The 22,363-nt window shown below is 41.6% G+C and overlaps 1 protein-coding gene across 1 annotated transcript; it reads left to right on the top strand.

Moving 5' to 3' along the window:
• Nucleotides 1-2,287: 2,287 nt before the first annotated feature.
• On the top strand, nt 2,288-21,996 carry LOC139568325 (myosin heavy chain, fast skeletal muscle-like). Its single transcript, XM_071390085.1, has 40 exons — nt 2,288-2,381; nt 2,513-2,740; nt 3,094-3,240; nt 3,470-3,626; nt 4,647-4,674; nt 4,934-5,042; nt 5,196-5,288; nt 5,459-5,519; nt 5,774-5,872; nt 6,187-6,290; nt 6,662-6,800; nt 7,058-7,176; nt 7,329-7,478; nt 7,573-7,743; nt 9,279-9,582; nt 9,934-9,998; nt 10,094-10,181; nt 10,298-10,415; nt 10,571-10,694; nt 12,660-12,796; nt 13,271-13,526; nt 13,732-13,974; nt 14,228-14,404; nt 14,501-14,646; nt 14,821-14,911; nt 15,216-15,605; nt 15,727-15,853; nt 16,069-16,187; nt 16,351-16,547; nt 16,688-16,871; nt 17,008-17,173; nt 17,336-17,460; nt 17,628-17,936; nt 18,154-18,357; nt 18,515-18,640; nt 18,769-18,939; nt 20,425-20,529; nt 20,610-20,705; nt 21,143-21,274; nt 21,864-21,996. Exons 2-40 carry the CDS (start codon nt 2,525-2,527, stop codon nt 21,882-21,884), a joined length of 5,814 nt encoding a protein of 1,937 aa, XP_071246186.1. The 5' UTR covers nt 2,288-2,381; nt 2,513-2,524; the 3' UTR covers nt 21,885-21,996.
• The last annotated feature ends 367 nt before the right edge of the window (nt 21,997-22,363 follow it).

Genomic DNA, 22,363 nt, shown 5'->3' with positions numbered 1-22,363 from the left:
GCGGCAATCTTTACACAACTCCAGCCAATGCTTGGCGTTGGGCATTGTGATCTTAGGCTTGTGTGCGGCTGCTCGGCCATGGAAACCCATTTCATGAAGCTCCCGATGAACAGTTCTTGTGCTGACTTTACTTCCAGACCATGGCAACTCTAGCAGGGCAGAAATTTGACAAACTGACTTGTTGGAAAGTTGGATTTCTATGAGGGTGCCACGCTGAAAGTCAATGAGCTCTTCAGTAAGGCCATTCTACTGCCAATGTTTGTCTATGGAGATTGCATGGCTGTATGCTCGATTTTATACACCTGTAAGCAACGGGTGTGGCTGAATTACCGAATCCACTAATTTGAAGGGATGTCCAAATACTTTTGTATATACTGTGCATTCGGAAAGTTTTCAGACCCATTCCCTTTTTCCACATTATGTTACGTTTAAGCCTTATTCTAAAATTGATTTTAAAAAATGTCCCTCATCAATCTACACTCAATACCATGCTTCACGGTGGGAACCACATATGCGGAGATCATCCGTTCACCTACTCTGCGTCTCACAAAGACACGGCAATTGGAACAAAACATCTCAAATTTGGACTCATCAGACCAAAGGACAGATTTCCACCGGTCTAATGTCCATTGCTCGTGTTTCTTGGCCCAAGCAAGTCTCTTCTTCTTGTTGGTATCCTTTAGTAGTGGTTTCTTTGCAGGAATTTGACCATGAAGGCCTGATTCACGCAGTCTCCTCTGAACAGTTGATGTTGAGATGTGTCTGTTACTTGAACTCTGTGAAGCATTTATTTGGGCTGCAATCTGAGGCTGGTAACTCTAATGAACTTATTCTCTGAAGCAGAGGTAACTCTGGGTCTTCCTTTCCTGTGGCGGTCCTCATGAGAGCTAGTTTCATCACAGCTCTTGATGGTTTTTGTGAATGCACTTGAAGAAACTTGAAAAGTTCTTGAAATTTTCTGTATTGACTGACCTTCATGTCTTAAGGCTGTCATTTCTCTTTGCTTATTTGAGATGTTCTTGCCGTAATATGGACTTGGTCTTTTACCAAATAGGCCTATCTTCTGTATACCACCCCTACCTTGTCACAACACAACTCATTGGCTCAAACACATTAAGAAGAAAATAAATTCCACAAATTAACTTTTAACAAGGCACATCTGTTAATTGAAAGGCATTCCAGGTGACTACCCCATGAAGCTGGTTGAGAGAATGCCAAGAGTATGCAAAGCTGTCATCAAGGCAAAGGGTGGCTACTTTGAAGAATCTCAAATATATTTTGATTTGTTTAACACTTTTTTGGTTACTAGATGATTCCATATGTGTTATTTCATAGCTTTGATGTCTTCACTATTATTCTACAATGTAGAAAATAGTAAAAAATAAAGAAAAACCCTGTAATGAGTAGGTGTGTCCAAACTTTGGACTGGTACTGTATGTACTGTATATATTTATGAAGTGGTTGATAAGGATTAATAATACTAAAGTTGAACTAAATAAGGCTTAGATTTTCATGAAAACTGTATTAGTGGTAGTGGGGCAACATGGACTCACTCCATTACAGTATTTGAGGGTCAGTGGTAGTAACATTGGAATCAGTTTGAGAAATAAAACATTTCTGATTGTCATAATTATTAGTAATTCAGTGAAATTCAATTCAGACACAAATATGACATTAAAAAGTAATGTAATGGGAGTGTGGTGCTCCTGGAAGTGGGAGGTGCTAGTGAGACACAGACACACAGAGGTCTCTCAGTCAATACATTTCCTTTCCCAGAGTGGTCCATAATTAACTTTTGCCTGGTTGGCACTTCCAACCAGATATAAGGAGGCTGAGGCCCCAGCATCCATAAGTCAGATACCTTCTTCCTCTGTGGTAAGACCTCTCCACCTCCTTAGATTTGTATATTTGTCTCATCTTTGTAGAATCTGAGGCAGTAGCTAACTGCACTGTTTGTATTGACTTCTGCATGTCTCTTGTAAGATTTGACAATATGCAATCAAGTGGTATTTCTAAAAAAATATATATATATATTGTATTATGTGTATTACTTTAAATGTGTTTTATTTCAAAATCTGTAACTTTCATTTACAGTAAAAAGTGGTGCTCCTGCACTTGAAAGGGTGTTCTAGAAAGTAACAGGGTTTTCAGTGGAATTTATTTGAATTCCTAACAGAATGTGTAGTAAAGTGAGTTTCCACTAGGAAAATAAAAGTTATCAGGTGCACCTGTAATTGAATTTGACATGGCTGTAATGATTGAGTTACATGTTTTCTAGCCCTTCGGGGCAAAATGGCTTTAGTTATGTGTGTTTTCACAACACTCTAGTGTTTGACAGGGTCCTCCAAGAAGTACACATTCATCTGTAGGAGGGGAAAAAGGTGAGACATGGTTTGAGTCTTCACATAAAAAGTGATGAGAATATTCTGAGCAATACCGCTCACCTAACTCTGCTGACTGGGGAGGAAGCACCACAGAGGCAATAATGTTTCTTGTTTCATCTCTTTCCTAGTTATCCGTCACCATGAGTACGGACGCTGAGATGCAAATCTACGGCAAGGCTGCCATATACCTCCGTAAGTCTGAGAAGGAGAGGATGGAGGCACAAGCCATGCCCTTTGATTCAAAGAACGCCTGCTATGTGGCAGACAAGGTGGAGCTGTACCTTAAGGGTTTGGTCACTGCCAGGGGCGACGGGAAGTCTACTGTAACAGTCACGAAACCTGACGGCACTAAGGAGGTAAGCCTGATCTGAAAAGTTTTCAAATTCAAGTTTGTGTACTCTAATTCTTGTAAAATCTACTAAATGCAACAACAAAGAAATACTAATGTTTTTTGTAAGCAGAAAATAACCTTCAAGTACATAATTTTTATCGCTGCTATTTAAAAATGGCATGGATTTTTTGTTATTGACTAGTAAAAAAACAGATATGTGTCAGTGGGTGGTAGTGGATTAATGTGGATTAATGTGTAGTGTAGTGGATTAATGTGGATATACATTTTGTTACTGATTAAACTTGTATTTAATGAGCAAAAAGCATTCAGTCATGTCCACTTTGATCTGCGTGTAAACTAGATTTCTGACTATTTCAGGAAGGAAAAGAGTTCAAAGATGCAGACATCTATGAGATGAACCCCCCTAAGTACGACAAGATTGAGGACATGGCCATGATGACCTACCTGAATGAAGCCTCTGTGTTGTATAACCTCAAAGAGCGTTATGCAGCATGGATGATCTATGTAAGAAACCTGCACATACAAACACACATACATGAACATAATAAATACACACATACATGAACATAATAAATACACACATACAGTACTACACACAAATGAAAGGTAGAAACCAAAACATATCAATACAGTAGACCCACATCAGTATACCAAAGTACACCCACATCCTCACATAAATCCAGGTAAAAGTACATCTGACTTTACTAATCCACAAATGTATGCTTTCATCCAGACCTACTCTGGGCTCTTCTGTGCCACGGTGAACCCCTACAAGTGGCTCCCCGTGTACGACGAAGAGGTTGTCAACGCCTACAGAGGGAAGAAGAGGATGGAGGCTCCACCCCATATCTTCTCCGTCTCTGACAACGCCTTTCAGTTCATGATGATTGGTACGATATCTCATGGATGGATGGATGGATCAATCAATCACATTTATTTATAAAGCGATTTTTACATAAGCAGATGTCAGAAAGTGCTTATACAGAAACCCAGCCTAAAACCCCAAACAGCAAGCAAAGCAAATGTAGAAGCACTGTTGCTAGAAAAACTCCATAGAAAGGCAGGACCTAGAGAGAAACCTGTCTCTGAGGGGTGGCCAGTCTTCTTCTGACTGTGCCGGGTAGAGATTATAAGAGTATATGGCCATTAAGGCCAGATTGTTCTTCAAGATGTTCAAACGTTCATAGATGACCAGCATGGTCAAATAATAATCACAGTGGTTGTAGAGGGTGCAACAGGTCAGTACCTCAAGAGTAAATGTCAGTCGGATTTTCATAGCCGAACATTCAAAGGTCGAGATAGCAGGTGCGGTATAGAGATAGAGAGAGAGAGGGCGTGAGAGAGAGAGTCGAAAAACAGCAGGTCAAGGACAAGGTAGCACATCCGGTGCACAGGTTAGGGTTCCATAGCCGGAGGCAGAACAGTTGAAACTGGAGCAGCAGCACGACCAGGTGGACTAGGCACAGCTAGGAGTCATCAGGCCAGATAGTCCCGAGGCATGGTCCTAGGGCTCAGTTCCTCAGAGAAAGAGAGAGAGAATACTTAAGTTCACACAGGATACCAGATAAGACAGACTGACCCAAGCCCTATTCTTCAGTAAAGACTTAAAGGTTGAGACAGAGTCTGCGTCTCTCACATGGATAGACAGACCAATACATAAAAATGTCCACAAGTGCCGATGGATTGATGGATTGATGGATGGATGGATAGATGGATAGATAGATTAAAATATACTTCAGAGAGGTATCTACTGTTTTCTAGTCTAGGTAATAACAGTCTGCTGGGAATATCTGATTTCACTACCCTTGAATAGAAAATGTTCCAAAATGAAATTCATGATGATGCTATGAATTAAATAATGTCCCCATAATGTGTTTTGAGTATGATAAGCAATATGATTTTGTTTTCAGATAAGGAGAACCAGTCCGTCCTGATTACGTAAGTTGTTTACTAAAATGTCACTTGAGAAAGTGTTTCTATTGTAATAAGTTGGGTCACTTGGTGTGATGAAATACATTACATTATGAATGGATTATGACATTAGGCTATGTGTAATAACGAGTCGATGAGAAGGAGTATTTGTTAAGGATTTACTTATGTTAGAAAACAGGTATTGTTCAATGCTATTTCATGGTGAAAGACAGTCTGACACTCAAACATGTAACTAAAACCCCTCTTTCTCTGTCATATAAACCAGTGGAGAATCCGGTGCAGGAAAGACTGTCAACACCAAGCGTGTCATCCAGTACTTTGCCACCATTGCAGTGTCTGGTGCCAAGAAGGAAGCAGACCCTGGCAAAATGCAGGTAAGTTGTTCTTATGTTTGCCTTTTTAACACATTTCAGTTTGGTTGGCTGTGTAAACTTATTTTCCAGTGGTGAATCCTGTTTCAAGCTATTGAGAAAAACTAACTTTACCATGTTACCAGTTTTTGAGCAACTTGTGTTTGTCTCAATCAGGGGTCTCTTGAGGATCAGATCATTGCAGCTAACCCTCTGCTGGAGTCTTACGGTAATGCCAAGACAGTGAGGAACGACAACTCGTCTCGCTTTGTAAGTATGAAGGCATACTGTGGAAGTTACCTTACATAGGAAAAATGTATTTCAGTAGTTCCCTATTGTTATATCAACATCTGTCCAACAAACTGTAACAGTTAAAGGGGTCTATCAAAGTATAATGTTAGATTTGTTAACCTATTTCTAACCCCCATGCTCTACTACAGGGTAAATTCATCAGGATTCACTTCCAGGCTGGTAAACTGGCTAAAGCTGACATTGAAACCTGTGAGTTGGTTTTGATTGTTTCTCAATGCTTTCCTAAATTCACACAGATATATTTAAATGTAATGATATCCAACAAATTATCTCATTCTCTTTCTCTCTCTACTCTTTCTCTCTCTCATTCACTCTCTCTCTACTCTTTCTCTTTGTGTCATTCTCTCTTTCTCTCTACTCTCTTTGTCATTCTCTCTCTCTCTCTCATTCACTCTCTCTCTACTCTTTCTCTTTGTGTCATTCTCCCTCTCCCTCTCCCCCAGACCTGCTGGAGAAGTCAAGAGTGTCCTTCCAGCTGCCTGATGAGAGAGGCTACCACATCTTCTTCCAGATGATGACAGGCCACAAACCTGAGCTAGTTGGTACGCCAGTGGAAATTATTCCCACCCCCATCTATGGAATATATTCATAATCCACACTAATAATACTATTACAATGAGTACATCCAAGGTAACAAGGCATCTAGACATTTGGAAGGTCTTTGGGAAATATCTATCAAGTAATGCACTGTGATGCACTAGTCCACAAGTCTCAGTCTCCTCTTCTGATGCTATTTATTATATACTACATGTATCATTGAGTCCATCTATTGAGTAAAGGAGGGAGAGATACTGTAAAGGTAGAACAGCAGCATTCTATGAGATTTAACTGACAAGCTGTTCTCCGTTGTTCACAGAAATGGCGCTCATCACCACCAACCCCTACGACTTCCCCATGTGCAGCCAGGGTCAGATCGCTGTGGCCAGCATTAATGACAATGACGAGCTGGATGCCACAGATGTGAGTCAAACAAAGGGTTAACCAAACTCTACATAGGGAATGGATAGGACCACCATACACACCGAATGCTCTGTGCAATTCCAACTTGGTGGCAGCTGGGAATGTTTATGTATGTTTTTGCCTTGTTAGTTAGGGGTTAGGCGTGTGTCTCAAGGAACTCTTTCGTGCGTTCCACAAGAGAACACCACTAAGTGCCCTGTGGAACTGTGCTGCCATCTACTAATGTGTTGGCCAAGCGCAATCATGTGGAACAGAGAAGCCAGTCAAATCTATCCATCCCATTTGTTCTGCAGTGAGCAGCACAGAACTGTAGTGTAACTGAGCAAACTACCGTTCAGTTCATCACTGTTGTACTTCCTCTTTAATGTCAGGATGCCATTACCATCCTGGGCTTCACTAATGAAGAGAAGATCGGCATCTACAAGCTGACAGGAGCTGTATTGCACCATGGAAACTTGAAATTCAAGCAGAAGCAGCGTGAGGAGCAGGCTGAGCCAGACGGCACAGAGGGTGAGTCCCACTCATAGATATACAATATGTAGAACATTAGTCCCATTCCCCAACATAGAAATAGAACACCGAAGACAGACAGTGCCACATGAAAGTCAGGCAGGAGATCATTTTTGGAGAACAAATTCCAACCTCCAGAAATGTGGGTGAATCAAAACCTAACCCACAAAGAAGTTAACCAAACTATTTTGTCAGTGTGAAATCAGAAACAAGTGATCTTGTGTCCCTGAGTCTGTTGTTGTTGGTTCTCTCTCCAGTGGCTGATAAAATCGCCTACCTGCTGGGCCTGAACTCAGCTGAGATGTTGAAGGCTCTGTGCTACCCACGAGTGAAGGTCGGCAACGAGTATGTGACCAAGGGACAGACTGTGCCTCAGGTAAGGCGGCCAAACACAGAATCTACCATTTTCTGAGCACTGGATTTATTTTGGGGACGAGTGCATTGCTTTTGTTTTTCCCAAGCTTGTTTCACCTTATCACGAGACATGGTCAATATCTCATGTATTAATTTGAGGTATTATCATTGCAGGTTAATAACTCAGTCAGTGCTCTGGCCAAGTCCATCTATGAGAGGATGTTCTTGTGGATGGTCATCCGTATCAATGAGATGTTGGACACCAAGAATCCAAGGCAGTTCTATATCGGTGTGCTTGACATTGCCGGGTTTGAGATCTTTGATGTGAGTATGAGACCAGAACAAGACAATTAGATGTGATTGAGATGGATTACAGTCTTGTATGATGAAATTATCCTTTTTAAAACTCCATCAACAGTACAACAGCATGGAGCAGCTGTGCATCAACTTCACCAATGAGAAACTGCAACAGTTTTTCAACCACACCATGTTCGTCCTGGAGCAAGAGGAGTACAAGAAGGAGGGAATCGTCTGGGCCTTCATTGACTTCGGCATGGACTTGGCTGCCTGCATTGAGCTTATTGAGAAGGTAAGCTGTCTGTGAGGATTATAATGGACCATTATAATGGACCATAACAGCAAAGCTCATATGGAGCGTTGTGTGAAATATTATCACAGTGGTTCAACGTATACAGTATTAAAATCACTGGGGAAGCCAATCGAGTCAAAAAATATATATATATTACAACCTATGTGTTGTGATAATTGCATTGTTTGCTCTATAACCTGTTAGTTCATGTGCCTTGCCACCGTGATATATAGGCCTAAGCCCGAGACAATAAGAAGACACAGCGGCAGAATAAATTCAACCACACCTTTGTTTCATCACAAAACCGGAGAGCAACATCTGTCTTGTGGAGTCCACAAAGCATAATGAATGTAACCAACAGTTGCATGGTCAGTCAAGTACATTTTCTGCCATTTTCGGACCACTAAACATCTATTGACTTAGAACCACGGAGTTACCGCAATTCGCAAAGAAAACAGGAGCTGCCTCCCTCCACTATTCCAGCACCATTTCAATTTCAACATTATCAAATCACCTATGCTTAGTCTAATACAGTGAAAACTAAAAGATTCCAAAAACGATTTTAGTCCAATCAACCTAAGCTAAATGTGTTTGTCCATGTTACTAATGTATGTGTTTGTGTGAGTAAGTAGAAAAAACATGTTGACTTTCTCTTGCAGAGAAACGCCAATACCATCCTCCTATCTTTCATGTTGCAGAAACGCTTAAAAAAATCTAACTTCCTTTCCTGGGCAACGATTATGTAGTTAACATTCGCCTTCTACACCTTGCTACATATTGAACTTCCATACTCTCAGACCAAAATAACAATGTATGAATTTATGGTTGGATCAGGATTGCTGTTAGAATCATTGGCCAGGATGGCAAATTAAGTAATACTACGAGTACAAATCCCTATCTCTATCCATGGTTAATTTAGGAAAGGGTCCATTTTAGCTAGCTAGCTATCCACTGGAGGACAACAACAATGAGATGTAACAATTTAAGTTTTTCTTTCTGTCAATGACGTTTGGATTGATGTGAAGCCAAATTCAAACTGGCTTCATTTCACACATGTTTTGCTGCACCAGGACCATTCACAGATTAGCTCACTCAGTTTAGCTCAACTCTGATTTGCTGTTATTGTATAAAAAAAATATCAACGGAGGCCAAATGCTCGTTGTCTTCTTCCCATATATTCAATGTTACAATATCATATTAGTTTTGACAGCATCAGATAGAAGAGCTACACATACAGAGAAAGAGGGGCAACAGTTTTGCTCGCTCGGATGCTTTACCTGGAGAGATACATTCAGGCTCTTGCTAAGCGAGACGAAAGATATAAAATAATGTGTCATTTTTGGGGGGAAGCCTGGCTTCCCTTGGCACCCATGAATACATGCCACTGACAAGTTATCTGACTGTTGAGAACTCAATAAGAAACCTATTATGTGTCCCTAATTTAATCTAATCCTATAATAGCATGTTCACCAAATGAATAAATGTGATCCTAAATGGAAATATCACTAATTTGATATACATCTCTTTTCGTAAAGCCATTGGGCATCTTCTCCATCCTTGAAGAGGAGTGCATGTTCCCCAAGTCTTCAGACACTACCTTCAAGGACAAGCTGTACGCCCAGCATCTTGGCAAAACACAGGCGTTTGAGAAGCCCAAGCCTGCCAAAGGCAAGGCAGAGGCCCACTTCTCCCTGGTGCACTACGCCGGAACTGTGGACTACAACATCACTGGGTGGCTGGAGAAGAACAAGGATCCCCTGAACGACTCAGTTTGTCAACTGTACCAGAAGTCCGGAGTCAAAATTCTGGCTGCCCTGTATCCCCCTCCCCCACCTGAGGGTAAGACCAGCATCACGTCAAATTATTTAACTAAGCACTACTTATAACTTAGTTCTTTAAAATCGTTGAATGTATAGCAATTCTTCAGGGTGTTTTCACCAGGTTAATTCATTCAAACACTTGGTTAAATCAAATCATACAATAGGTGTTATTTTACACAATGACATTGGCAGTATTTGCCTCTAGATAAGTGTGAAGTTAACCAGAGAATCTCTGGTTTATAATTAGTGTGCTTGCTGAAGACAAGACCACTCTAGATTTCTTACATACTCTTATTATTATTCTATTTATTCCACCCGCTCTAGGAAATGTACTTTTCTAGTTATCTTTTACTTTTCCCCATTTTAACAGATAAAGCCAAGAAAGGAGGCAAGAAGAAGGGTGGTTCCATGCAGACAGTGTCCTCCCAGTTCAGGGTGAGCTTTTGAAATGTGTAGATTCAGTCCTTCAAAAGGGGCAATTATTCTAAATTACAGTCGGCCTGAGAAAATGGTTTGTAACCCATTTACAGGAGAACTTACATAAGCTGATGACCAACTTGAGGAGCACTCATCCTCACTTTGTGCGCTGCCTGATCCCCAACGAGTCAAAGACTCCAGGTACAAGAAATATTGACTTAAATATGTAATCTTATCAGTACACTATCAGTGACTTTAACAATCCCAATCTTTAACCTGTTTATGAGTATTAAAAGAGACTTGTTTTGTTTTACCAGGTCTGATGGAGAACTTCCTGGTTATCCACCAGCTCAGGTGTAATGGTGTACTGGAGGGTATCAGGATCTGCAGAAAGGGCTTCCCCAGCAGAATCATCTATGCTGACTTCAAGCAGAGGTATGTGCACACAAACACAAACACAACTGTACACACGCAGAATCACAGAAAGATCTGCTCCAAGGGTTTTCCCAGCATCAGAAAAGTCTTACCTGTCATGGAATATAACCAACTTATTACAACTTGACATACTTTAAAACTGTCTCCTCATTCAGGTACAAAGTACTGAATGCCAGTGTCATCCCTGAGGGCCAGTTCATGGACAACAAGAAGGCTTCTGAGAAGCTGCTTGGGTCCATTGATGTGAATCATGAGGATTACAAGTTTGGACACACCAAGGTCAGTCAAAAACCCCCAGTAAAAGCTGACAACAAAACACAACTTGAATAATAATTTAAATCTGTACCATATAAAATCTCTCCAGGTGATCTATCCATCCTTTTGTTCTTTCTTCTTCATTTCACTAATGGTAAAGGTGGAAAAACATTGTCCAGTTTTTTTCTTCAAAGTCATAAAGTATAGACGAGAAACTAAACTCATTATCATTTGTATTTTGTTAGAGTCGTATGGCTGCAGATATCTGTTTCTGTGTACTTTATTTATCTACAGTGACTTCAGAAAGTATTCACACCCCTTGACTTTTTCCACATTTTGTTGTGTGAAAATTTGGGATTTAACTGTGATTTATTGTCAATGAGCGACACAAAATATTCTAATGTCAAAGTGGAAGAAAAATTGTAATGTTTGTAAATAACAATTATGAAAAATAAAACATGATTACATAAGTATTCAACCCACTGGGCCAACACGTTAGACTTCCTTTTGGCAGCGATTACGGCTGTGAGCCTTTCTGGGTAAGTCTCGAAGAGCTTTCCACACCTGGATTGTACAATATTTGAACATTACTCTTTAAACAATTCTTCAAGCTCTGTCAAACTGGTTGTTGATCATTGCTAGACAGCCATTTTCAAGTCTTGCCATTGATTTTCATGCCGATTTAAGTCAAACTGTAGCTTGGCCAATATTCAATATCATTTTGGTTACAACTCCAGTGTAGATTAGGCCTTCTGCTTTGGGTTATTGTCCTGCTGAAAGGTGAATTTGTCTCCCAGTGCCTTTTGGCTAGCAGACTGAATCAGATTTTCCTCTAGGGTTTTTGCCTTTTGCTTTGCTCTACTCCGTTTCTTTTTATCGGAAAAAAAAACTCCCTAGTTTTTGTCAACAACAAGCATACCCACAACATGATGCAACCACCACCATGCTTGAAAAAATGAAGAATGGTACTCAGTGTTGTGTTGGATTTGCCCCAAACATAATGCGTTGTATTCAGGACTTAAAGTACATTTATTTGCCACATTCTTTTGCAGTTTTACTTTAGTGCCTTTTTGCAAACAGGATGCATGTTTTGGAATATTGTTAATCTGTACAGGCTTTCTTCTTTTCACTCTGTCATTTATGTTGGTGTTGTGGAGTAACTACAATTTTGTTGATCTATCCTCAGTTTTCTCCTATCACAGCCATTAAACTCTATTTTAAAGTCACCATTTGCCTCATGGTGAAATCCCTGAGCGGTTTCCTTCCGCTCTGGCAACTGAGTTAGGAAGGGTGCCTATATATTTGTATTTACTAGGTGTATTGATACACCATCCAAAGTGTAATCGATAACTTTACCCATCTACCAATAGGTGCCTTTCTTTGCGAGGCATTGGAAAAACCTCCCTGGTCTTTGTGGTTGAATCTGTGTTTGAAATTCACTGCTCGACTGAGGGACCTTACAGATAATTGTATGTGTGGGGTATAGAGATGAAGTAGTCATTAAAAATCATGTTAAACACTATTATTGGACACAGAGTGAGTCCATGCAACTTATTATGTGACTTGTTAAGCACATTTTTACTCCTGAACTTATTTAGGCTTGCCATAACAAAGGGGTTGGATACTTATTGACCGAAGACATTTCAGCTTTTCATTTCAAATTAATTAATTTGTAAAAATGTGTCTAAAAACACATTTCCACTTTGACATTATGGGGTATTGTGTGTAGGCCAGTGACACAACATCTCAATGTAATCCATTTTAAATTCAGGCTGGAAAAAGTTGAGGGCTGTGAATACTTTCTGAAGGCTCTGTACAACAGTACAATAACTAACAACTTAGAAACAACGTATCCCATGGTATGTTTGTAACCGTTGCAAAGTTAATGTTGTTTAAATCAATCAAGTGGTGTTGTTCCCCTCTTTTGATTCAACCCTTTCTATCTGTCACCATCTGTGGTTCCATTGACCATGTTAACCTGTGTCTCAGGTGTTCTTCAAAGCCGGTCTGCTGGGTGTCCTGGAGGAGATGAGAGATGAGAAGCTGGCCACTCTGGTCGGCATGGTCCAGGCTCTCAGCCGTGGATTCCTCATGAGGAGAGAGTTTAGCAAGATGATGGAGAGGAGGTGAGGAATAGTAGACATCTTGGCAAAGCTTTCTGTCAACGACCTGTATCTAATGCATTATGATTATATACTGTATATGCTGTGAGTTGTTCAGAATGAGAAAGTACATCTTATAATGGTCTACTAAAGCTTTTGGGTTCATTCATTTAGTCCAGAAATGGATGTAGCAACGAAGGATTCTAGCTTTATAGTTGCAGTTTGAGACTTGGCTGATCAATTGTCATTTAAATGTTTGGCATTTAAATATTAATTCTTGAAGTATATAAAATGCCTCATGAGCTTAGCATGCACGACCTGTCAGATCTTGCATCTAGACCACTGTCTATGAATTTAAGAGGGGTTACATTTCCCTGGCTCCCTTCCTCAGCTGTAAACAAACAGTGGCAGGTGGTTCTGTTTTGTTGTTCATCTAATCCCAGAATGTAGCTTTAAGCATGTCACTCACCATGTCACTCTGTCCTTTCTGTCGACCAGAGAATCAGTTTACGCCATCCAGTACAACATCCGCTCATTCATGAATGTGAAAACCTGGCCATGGATGAAGTTGTACTTCAAGATCAAGCCCCTGCTGCAGAGCGCTGAGACTGAGAAAGAGCTGGCCAACATGAAGGAGAACTATGAGAAGATGACAACAGACCTGGCCAAGGCTCTGGCCACAAAGAAGCAAATGGAGGAGAAGTTGGTAGCCCTGACGCAGGAGAAGAACGACCTGGCACTCCAAATAGCATCTGTGAGTGAAAAACTACCCTCAAATGGGCACATTTACACACACATGAATACACACACACACATAAACACTCTGAAAAGTATGTGGCTAACTCACATTTCTATTGCCCATGTTATATGCTGTATATGTTTCATGAATATCTATTGATTTGCTCTGACATCTTTCACTAAAGTGAGGCCTCTGATTCTTCCTCCTGTTCTGAAACCAGGAAGGAGAGAGTCTGAACGATGCTGAGGAAAGGTGCGAGGGGCTCATCAAGAGCAAGATCCAGCTGGAGGCCAAACTCAAAGAGACGACCGAGAGGCTGGAGGATGAGGAGGAGATCAATGCTGAGTTGACTGCCAAGAAGAGGAAGCTGGAGGATGAGTGCTCTGAGCTGAAGAAGGACATTGATGACCTGGAGCTCACCCTGGCCAAAGTGGAGAAGGAGAAGCATGCCACTGAAAACAAGGTATTGTGTTTTACCATAGGCAGTCGAACCAAACAATCAACTCAAAACATAGCTTAACAGAAATGGAATTCAAGTTGTATTGCGGGTGCAGGAACAATTAAGACACAATAGGGGAATTTCAGTTGTGGGGAACTTCCCATCTAGTGTTGAATCTACAGTGCAGTAATTTTTGACACATTTCTAATCTAAATTAAATGAATGCAATAAATCTCCCCTTTATGGTGAAGTGTAATTATGTTGTGGCCATTTCCAGGTTAAAAACCTGACAGAGGAGATGGCGTCTATGGATGAGAGTGTTGCCAAGCTGACCAAGGAGAAGAAAGCCCTCCAAGAGGCCCACCAGCAGACACTGGATGACCTGCAGGCAGAGGAGGACAAAGTCAACACTCTGACCAAGGCCAAGACCAAGCTGGAACAGCAAGTGGACGACGTGAGTGGAGTTTGACATTTTGGCCATGATAGCATGTAAGATGATATTATCTTCAGTTGTTTAGATTTGAACAATATATGTGTTTTTATCTTATAGCTTGAGGGTTCTCTGGAGCAAGAGAAGAAGCTCCGTATGGACCTTGAGAGATCCAAGAGAAAGTTGGAGGGAGATCTGAAACTGGCCCAAGAGTCCATAATGGACCTGGAGAATGACAAGCAGCAAGCTGATGAGAAAATCAAGAAGTAAACACAAACAAATGACTACCGTATTACCTGCTATAATGGTTGTTCTTGGCTAATACTTGTTATTATGAATTAGCATTTCCATGGAGATTCTGACAAGCAAAGTGAATGGTATGATCCTCTGCCTTTACACTATCAAACCAACTCTGAAATCAACGTGTTTGTGTTTCTTAGGAAGGAGTTTGAGACCACTCAGCTCCTCAGCAAGGTTGAGGATGAGCAGTCTCTGGGAGCTCAGCTGCAGAAGAAGATCAAGGAACTCCAGGTACAGTACAGGATATAAGCTCCAGTACAGAAAAGCAAACACCTGAATCATTTCCTGAAAAACATTGTTCTGGTAGCACACATTTCCCGGTGGCTTCTGATGGCTGAGTAGGTTGGAAGATGGTGGTTCTGAACATTGTGGTTTTGGTTCCTGCATGGAACGCTGTCTACTGAATAAATTAGTGTAACTATCCTTGTCGTAACACATTTATGAAAAAATATACATACTAGTATTATTTTGTGAGGTTCAATTGTTTCAACTGTATTGTAGTGTTCATCCCCCCTGCTCCTGCCCCCTGTTCTAGGCCCGTATTGAGGAGCTGGAGGAGGAAATTGAGGCTGAGCGTGCTGCCAGGGCTAAGGTTGAGAAGCAGAGGGCCGATCTCTCCAGGGAACTTGAGGAGATCAGCGAGAGGCTGGAGGAGGCCGGAGGCGCCACTGCTGCTCAGATTGAGATGAACAAGAAGCGTGAGGCTGAGTTCCAGAAGCTGCGTCGTGATCTTGAAGAGTCCACCCTGCAGCATGAGGCCACAGCCGCCGCTCTGCGCAAGAAGCAGGCCGACAGTGTGGCTGAGCTCGGGGAGCAGATCGACAACCTGCAGCGCGTCAAGCAGAAGCTGGAGAAGGAGAAGAGCGAGTACAAGATGGAGATTGATGACCTCTCTAGCAACATGGAGGCCGTCGCCAAGGCTAAGGTGAGTAGAGATGTTTTGGTCAAGCAGTGTCGAGGAGGGTCAACTACATTACCATTCAAGTGAACTGAAGTTGACAGGAGTCCCATATATAAAGTAATGATGGAACATGTTTCACTAACAGGGAAATCTGGAGAAGATGTGCCGTACTCTTGAGGACCAGCTGAGTGAGCTCAAGACTAAGAATGATGAGAATGTTCGCCAGGTCAACGACATCAGTGGACAGAGGGCCAGACTCCTGACAGAAAATGGTACCAACAACAATGAACAACAACCCAATGCTTTCCTTTAGTAAAACACAAAGTATTGTGGGCTGTATCGACTTCTTCTGAGGAGCCTCCACTGGTCCACATAGTTTCTACTGTACTATTTACCTCCGAACAACATTACCTATGATACATTAAAATACATTTTCCATCTTAGAAAACAGTGACCCTATTAACAAGATATCCCTCTATCCCTGCAGGTGAGTTTGGCCGCCAGCTGGAGGAGAAGGAAGCCCTGGTGTCTCAGCTGACCAGAGGAAAACAGGCCTTCACTCAGCAGGTGGAGGAGCTGAAGAGGGCGATTGAGGAGGAGGTCAAGGTAAGGCACCCAAGATGGAAAGTTTAGAGCCATATATTTACATAGACGGTGACTACACCACCCTCAGAGACCCCTACTGTCTCTCCACCCTCAGAGACTCCTACTGTCATTGGTTTGACTATCTCTCTTATCTCTCTTTGCATTTTGTCTTTCTTTCTCACAGGCTAAAAACGCACTGGCCCACGGTGTCCAGTCTGCCCGCCATGACTGTGACCTCCTGAGGGAGCAGTTTGAGGAGGAGCAGGAGGCCAAGGCAGAGCTGCAACGCGGCATGTCCAAGGCCAATAGTGAGGTGGCTCAGTGGAGGACTAAGTATGAAACTGATGCCATCCAGCGCACAGAGGAGCTGGAGGAGGCCAAGTGAGTCACACACAACAGAAATAACTCAAATATGGTGTGGATGGTAAGAGTGGTAGGGGGCTCTGAGAAAATGTGAGATCAACAATATGTATTGTAACATTTGTTTTCGCAACATAAAACCATCCTCTGTTGTCCAACAGGAAGAAGCTGGCCCAGCGTCTGCAGGATGCTGAGGAGACCATTGAGGCGACCAACTCCAAGTGCGCCTCCCTGGAGAAGACCAAGCAGAGGCTGCAGGGAGAGGTGGAGGACCTCATGATTGATGTTGAGAGAGCCAACGCATTGGCCGCCAACCTCGACAAGAAGCAGAGGAACTTTGACAAGGTGAAAATGAATAAACCTCACCTTAGGCTGATATTTACTGTCTGCTATATGATCAATTGTAGTATAATTGAAGCATATTTCTGATTCAAAATTCTTCATCAATGACTTCTGACAAAAATCCCATGGATTTCCCTAGGTTCTGGCAGAGTGGAAGCAGAAGTATGAGGAGGGCCAGGCTGAGCTGGAAGGAGCTCAGAAGGAGGCTCGCTCTATGAGCACTGAACTCTTCAAGATGAAGAACTCCTACGAGGAGGCTCTGGATCATCTGGAGACTCTGAAGAGAGAGAACAAGAACCTGCAACGTGAGCATTTAACAGCAAATCTATTTGGCTCATGTTTCATTAGCAAGATGAATTGCTGTTAATAAATTCACTGTTATTATGATTCAATGTCAACTTCAGTGCATTGGCGAAATCCACTGAAAATCTCCCAAGTGTAAACTGCTCCTGTGTGTGTGTGTGCAGAGGAGATCTCTGACCTAACTGAGCAGATCGGAGAGACTGGCAAGAGCATCCATGAGCTGGAGAAGGCCAAGAAGACCGTGGAGACAGAGAAGTCTGAGATCCAGACCGCTCTGGAGGAGGCTGAGGTACAAACTACAGCTGTTTGATGGGGAAAGCAGTGTTACACTAGCCAACGCCAGCTACAGTCCAATGATCCCTGTATTTGAGTTTATTGTAGTCATATATATTTCATTCCTACATCCAAATGTATATGTATTGAACACAATTGGCCTGACTGCTTCTGTTTGTCCAGGGAACACTGGAGCACGAGGAATCCAAGATTCTGCGTGTGCAGCTGGAGCTGAACCAGATCAAGGGTGAGGTGGACAGGAAGATCGCTGAGAAGGACGAGGAGATGGAGCAGATCAAGAGGAACAGCCAGAGGGTGGTTGACTCCATGCAGAGCACCCTGGACTCTGAGGTCAGGAGCAGGAATGATGCCCTGAGGGTGAAGAAGAAGATGGAGGGAGACCTGAACGAGATGGAGATCCAGCTGAGCCACTCCAACAGGATGGCCGCTGAGGCCCAGAAACAGCTGAGGAATGTCCAGGGACAGCTCAAGGTAAAGGGACTGGGACAGCAGGCTCAAGAACCTGAACATAGAGAGGGATTTGTTTTGAAATCTGTAGAAAATAATAGAACAGAGGATTTGAATAGAGTGGTTTATGTACTAAAGGTAGCGATACTGGGGAAATTATTACCTGTGAACATTTCTATCACTGATCCTATCACCCCTACTTCCACAAGTCCTAATGAACGAATGTCATTGTGAACCCCAGGATGCCCAATTGCACCTTGATGACGCCGTCCGTGTCGCAGAAGACATGAAGGAGCAGGCAGCCATGGTGGAGCGCAGAAACGGTCTGATGGTGGCTGAAATCGAGGAGCTGAGAGTTGCTCTGGAGCAGACAGAGAGAGGCCGCAAAGTGGCTGAGACTGAGCTGGTAGACGCCAGCGAGCGTGTTGGACTGCTGCACTCCCAGGTATGGGTCAAAAGCCATTTCTAATGAAACTCAACCAGGCATACAGTTTAAACACACCTGGAATTTGACAGTGTTTGCCTTAGATTTTCATAATTTCAGTCTCGTGACTTGCAAGTTCTCTTGAGAGTCAAACAAATCATCTTGGTTACTCCTTCAGAACACCAGCCTACTGAACACCAAGAAGAAGCTGGAGACTGACCTGGTGCAGGTGCAGGGAGAGGTGGACGACATCGTCCAGGAGGCCAGGAATGCAGAGGAGAAGGCCAAGAAGGCAATCACTGACGTGAGTACTTGAATTACATCAACATGATTTGTCCCCAAGTGCCAATGGTAGCAGGGCTGGTTAAGAACAACAAAGATCTGAGGGGGACGTTATGATTGGTGCATAAATTAAACAAACTACTATTCCAGGCGGCCATGATGGCTGAGGAGCTGAAGAAGGAGCAGGACACCAGCTCTCACCTGGAGAGGATGAAGAAGAACCTGGAGGTCACAGTCAAGGACCTGCAGCACCGCCTGGATGAGGCTGAGAATCTGGCCATGAAGGGAGGCAAGAAGCAGCTCCAGAAACTGGAGTCCAGGGTGAGTTAACAGCAGGGTGGATTAGGATGGATTGAAAGACTGATTGCTGGACATGTATTAAATCATATAAAAATACACAGGAGCATTGTTTAGTGACTTGTTCTCGATATAACCCACCTAGATCAGGGGTTCCCAAACTTCTTTGCATCGGGGACCACCCCTTTTGTGATAGCGAATTCATCAGGGACCCTCTTCTTAATATCAGAACACAACTCCTACTTTAAAGTGTATCAAAAATAGCATCCACGCAGATTTACTATGACTTCTGCAGTGCATGACTGGACTAATCAAGTCTCGGGCCCTGGGAAATAACATTTTAAGTCCCCCTTCTTTGCATCAGAGAGAAAATGTTGCTGTTTTAAAGGTAATTTCCTGTCATTCTACACATTTAGCCTTTGGGCAATTTTTTTTTTGCAGTTTTAAAGCTTAAATTACCGTGAATTTATGATCATAACAAAACAAATTATAATAATTTTACACATAATTAGTGGAGTTGATTAAAGACCTTTAAATAAATTCAAATGTATTCATTTCGTTGCTTCATTCAGGCTTAAACTGTTGTCTCAGCAGACTTCTTCTAATCTGCCATTTCATTCATAATAATAATAATAATTCACAATAAATATCAACACAGAATATAATATACATTCATCGAATTAATGTCATAGTAATAATTTCTCTCTCTTTCGTTATGTCTCATTCACCGGCCGTTGCTAGGGAAGCTACCGTTGCTATGCTGGGATAACAGCTAGCAGGCTAATGGCTGAATTAGCTTGTAGGCTAGCGGACGTTAATAAGTTCATAAAACCTAAAAACACAACATAACATCTCAACAAACATATGTACATACTCCAGAAACATTACCGTCTTGAATATAGGGATTTTACACTCGCTTACCTTCAAAATAAAAATATATGAATGTATTTATGTCGGTGCTTCTGGCTTGCTGTTGACTCAAATGGCGAACTTCTCTCAACTGCCATGGCGCGAGCCCCAAAATAGAAGCAATTAAAACATGCGAGTGGCGGCCTCTAGTCACCTTACTGGTACTGCACCATACACCACTAAACGCATGACAACATGGATAGTCATGTTACTAATACAAGAAGAATTGAGTTGTGAGCCTCCCAGACCCGTTGTTCATCTAAGAGTTAATAACATAAATTGTGGATGAATAATATTACATTGTACTGTATTGCACCCTCTAAACGTTTTCCAAAGATCCCTGGCTGTTTTATCTGTTCTTGCTAGAAATATACATAAACAAATTTAAATGTAAATTCCACTTTGAGAACCACTGACCTAGATAATGAACAGTTGTTGTTATTATTACAGACCCTTTCAATAAATGTTTTAAAAGAGTACATAGGAACATATGACAATTGTGCCCCCTTGACTGGGTTGAAGACTATACCTCTGTTTTACAAATATTTGTTACGTCTGATTTCACGACCTCCAACTCCTACGTTTATTTCTTCCACAAAGGTGCGTGAGCTCGAGACTGAGGTGGAGGCAGAGCAGAGAAGAGGTGTAGACGCGGTCAAGGGAGTCCGCAAGTATGAGCGCAGAGTCAAGGAGCTCACTTACCAGGTAAGAGAAAGTACATTCTTCACACAGACAGGTTTGTGTGTATAACTATGGGACATTGATTCTGTGATCTTCTCCCACAGACTGAGGAGGATAAGAAGAATGTTAGCAGACTTCAGGACCTGGTTGATAAGCTGCAGATGAAAGTGAAGGCCTACAAGAGGCATTCTGAGGAAGCGGTGAGTCACAGACTTAGTCAAATACTCTGAAAGCAGACATTCAAGAAGAAAAATCCCTAGTTAACATTAGAAAACTTAATGTCCATAAAATGTAGTTTGAAGTAAGTGTTGCTACAGCACATCAGTCAACAATGACAATTGATAGTGCAAGTAATTGCTGATGAAATTGTACACATTTCTGAGTGCCTCCTATGTGTTACCAACTTAAAGGAGAGGGGTTGAATATTAATTAGCTGGTCTAGTGATCATGCTGGAGGCAGCAGTTTGATCCCCCGTTCTGCCAGTCACTTTCTCTGCTCTATCATATATCTCCCTGTATACATTGCTTTCCTAAATCTGCCAAAATGTGTTTTGTTGAAAATAATATTTATATTTGCTACCGAAGCTTCAAACTTTAAATGCTGATGTTCTGCTCTCCCTCTCTTTTCCTCACCCAGGAGGAAGCAGCCAATAGCCACATGTCTAAGTTCAGGAAGGTTCAGCATGAGCTGGAGGAGGCTGAGGAGCGTGCTGACATCGCTGAGACTCAGGTCAACAAGCTCAGAGCCAAGACCCGTGACTCTGGAAAGGTACAGAACTGCTTCTAAACCTATACCTGACTCATGTTCAGATATGACCACATCAACACCACCTATGATTCAGTCTTCTCAGAGGTCAATACAGACCTTTTACACTCAACTGTATTGAAGATCTCTAAGAAGAACATTTCAGGAAGTGTTAAACAATAAAGATTAATTCAGTTGGAACTTCAAAATTGAAAATCCAAGCTGAGCACTGAGCATTAAAGACTTGATCCAATCTCTTCTATCCATATATTTATCATGTTCATTATTATTACTGAACCATTATATTCTATCCATATATTTATCATGTTCATTATTATTACTGATCCATTATATTCTATCCATATATTTATCATGTTCATTGTTATTACTGATCCATTATATTCTATCTATATATTTATCATGTTCATTATTATTACTGATCCATTATATTCTATCCATATATTTATCATGTTCATTATTATTACTGATCCATTATATTCTATCCATATATTTATCATGTTCATTATTATTACTGATCCATTATATTCTATCCATATATTTATCATGTTCATTATTATTACTGATCCATTATATTATTTATTTCTTCTTACAGGGAAAAGAAGTTGCTGAATAAACAAGACCAAAGTATTGAAGATCAAAGTTTTACCATTTTCCTGTGTTGCATAAAATATGATTTTCATGGTGAAATGTTGAGCGTTGATTAAAAACATGTGGATCTACATACACTTCCTTTGTGACTGTGGACTTATTACTCAGCAAACAGATTTTTAATACCATAAAATATTGTACTTATATATATTGGAATCCCAGCAATCTGGGATTCCAAAAACAACAAAGTGGTACCCCAACAAAGCGTCCACATCAGCTGAGGGATGAGGCTGGAGAAATGTAACCACTCAAATTCTCAGACTGAGCTATGGATGTAAGGACTGACCAGCTAAAAATCTAATTATAGTTTTAAGTACTTTACATCACTGATAAATGTGCTTTAGCCATCCCCCTGGCCTGGTATTGCCTACACTGTCTAGCTACTTCCCATTCCTTACTGAGGAAAGCAGGAGCTAGAACACTGTGCCTGCCTCATGTCATTTT

The sequence above is a fragment of the Salvelinus alpinus genome, chromosome 2 (assembly GCF_045679555.1).
Source record: "Salvelinus alpinus chromosome 2, SLU_Salpinus.1, whole genome shotgun sequence".
Lineage (NCBI taxonomy): Eukaryota > Metazoa > Chordata > Actinopteri > Salmoniformes > Salmonidae > Salvelinus > Salvelinus alpinus.
Note: the sequence above shows the minus strand (reverse complement) of the source record. Positions and strands in the feature narration are given on the sequence as shown.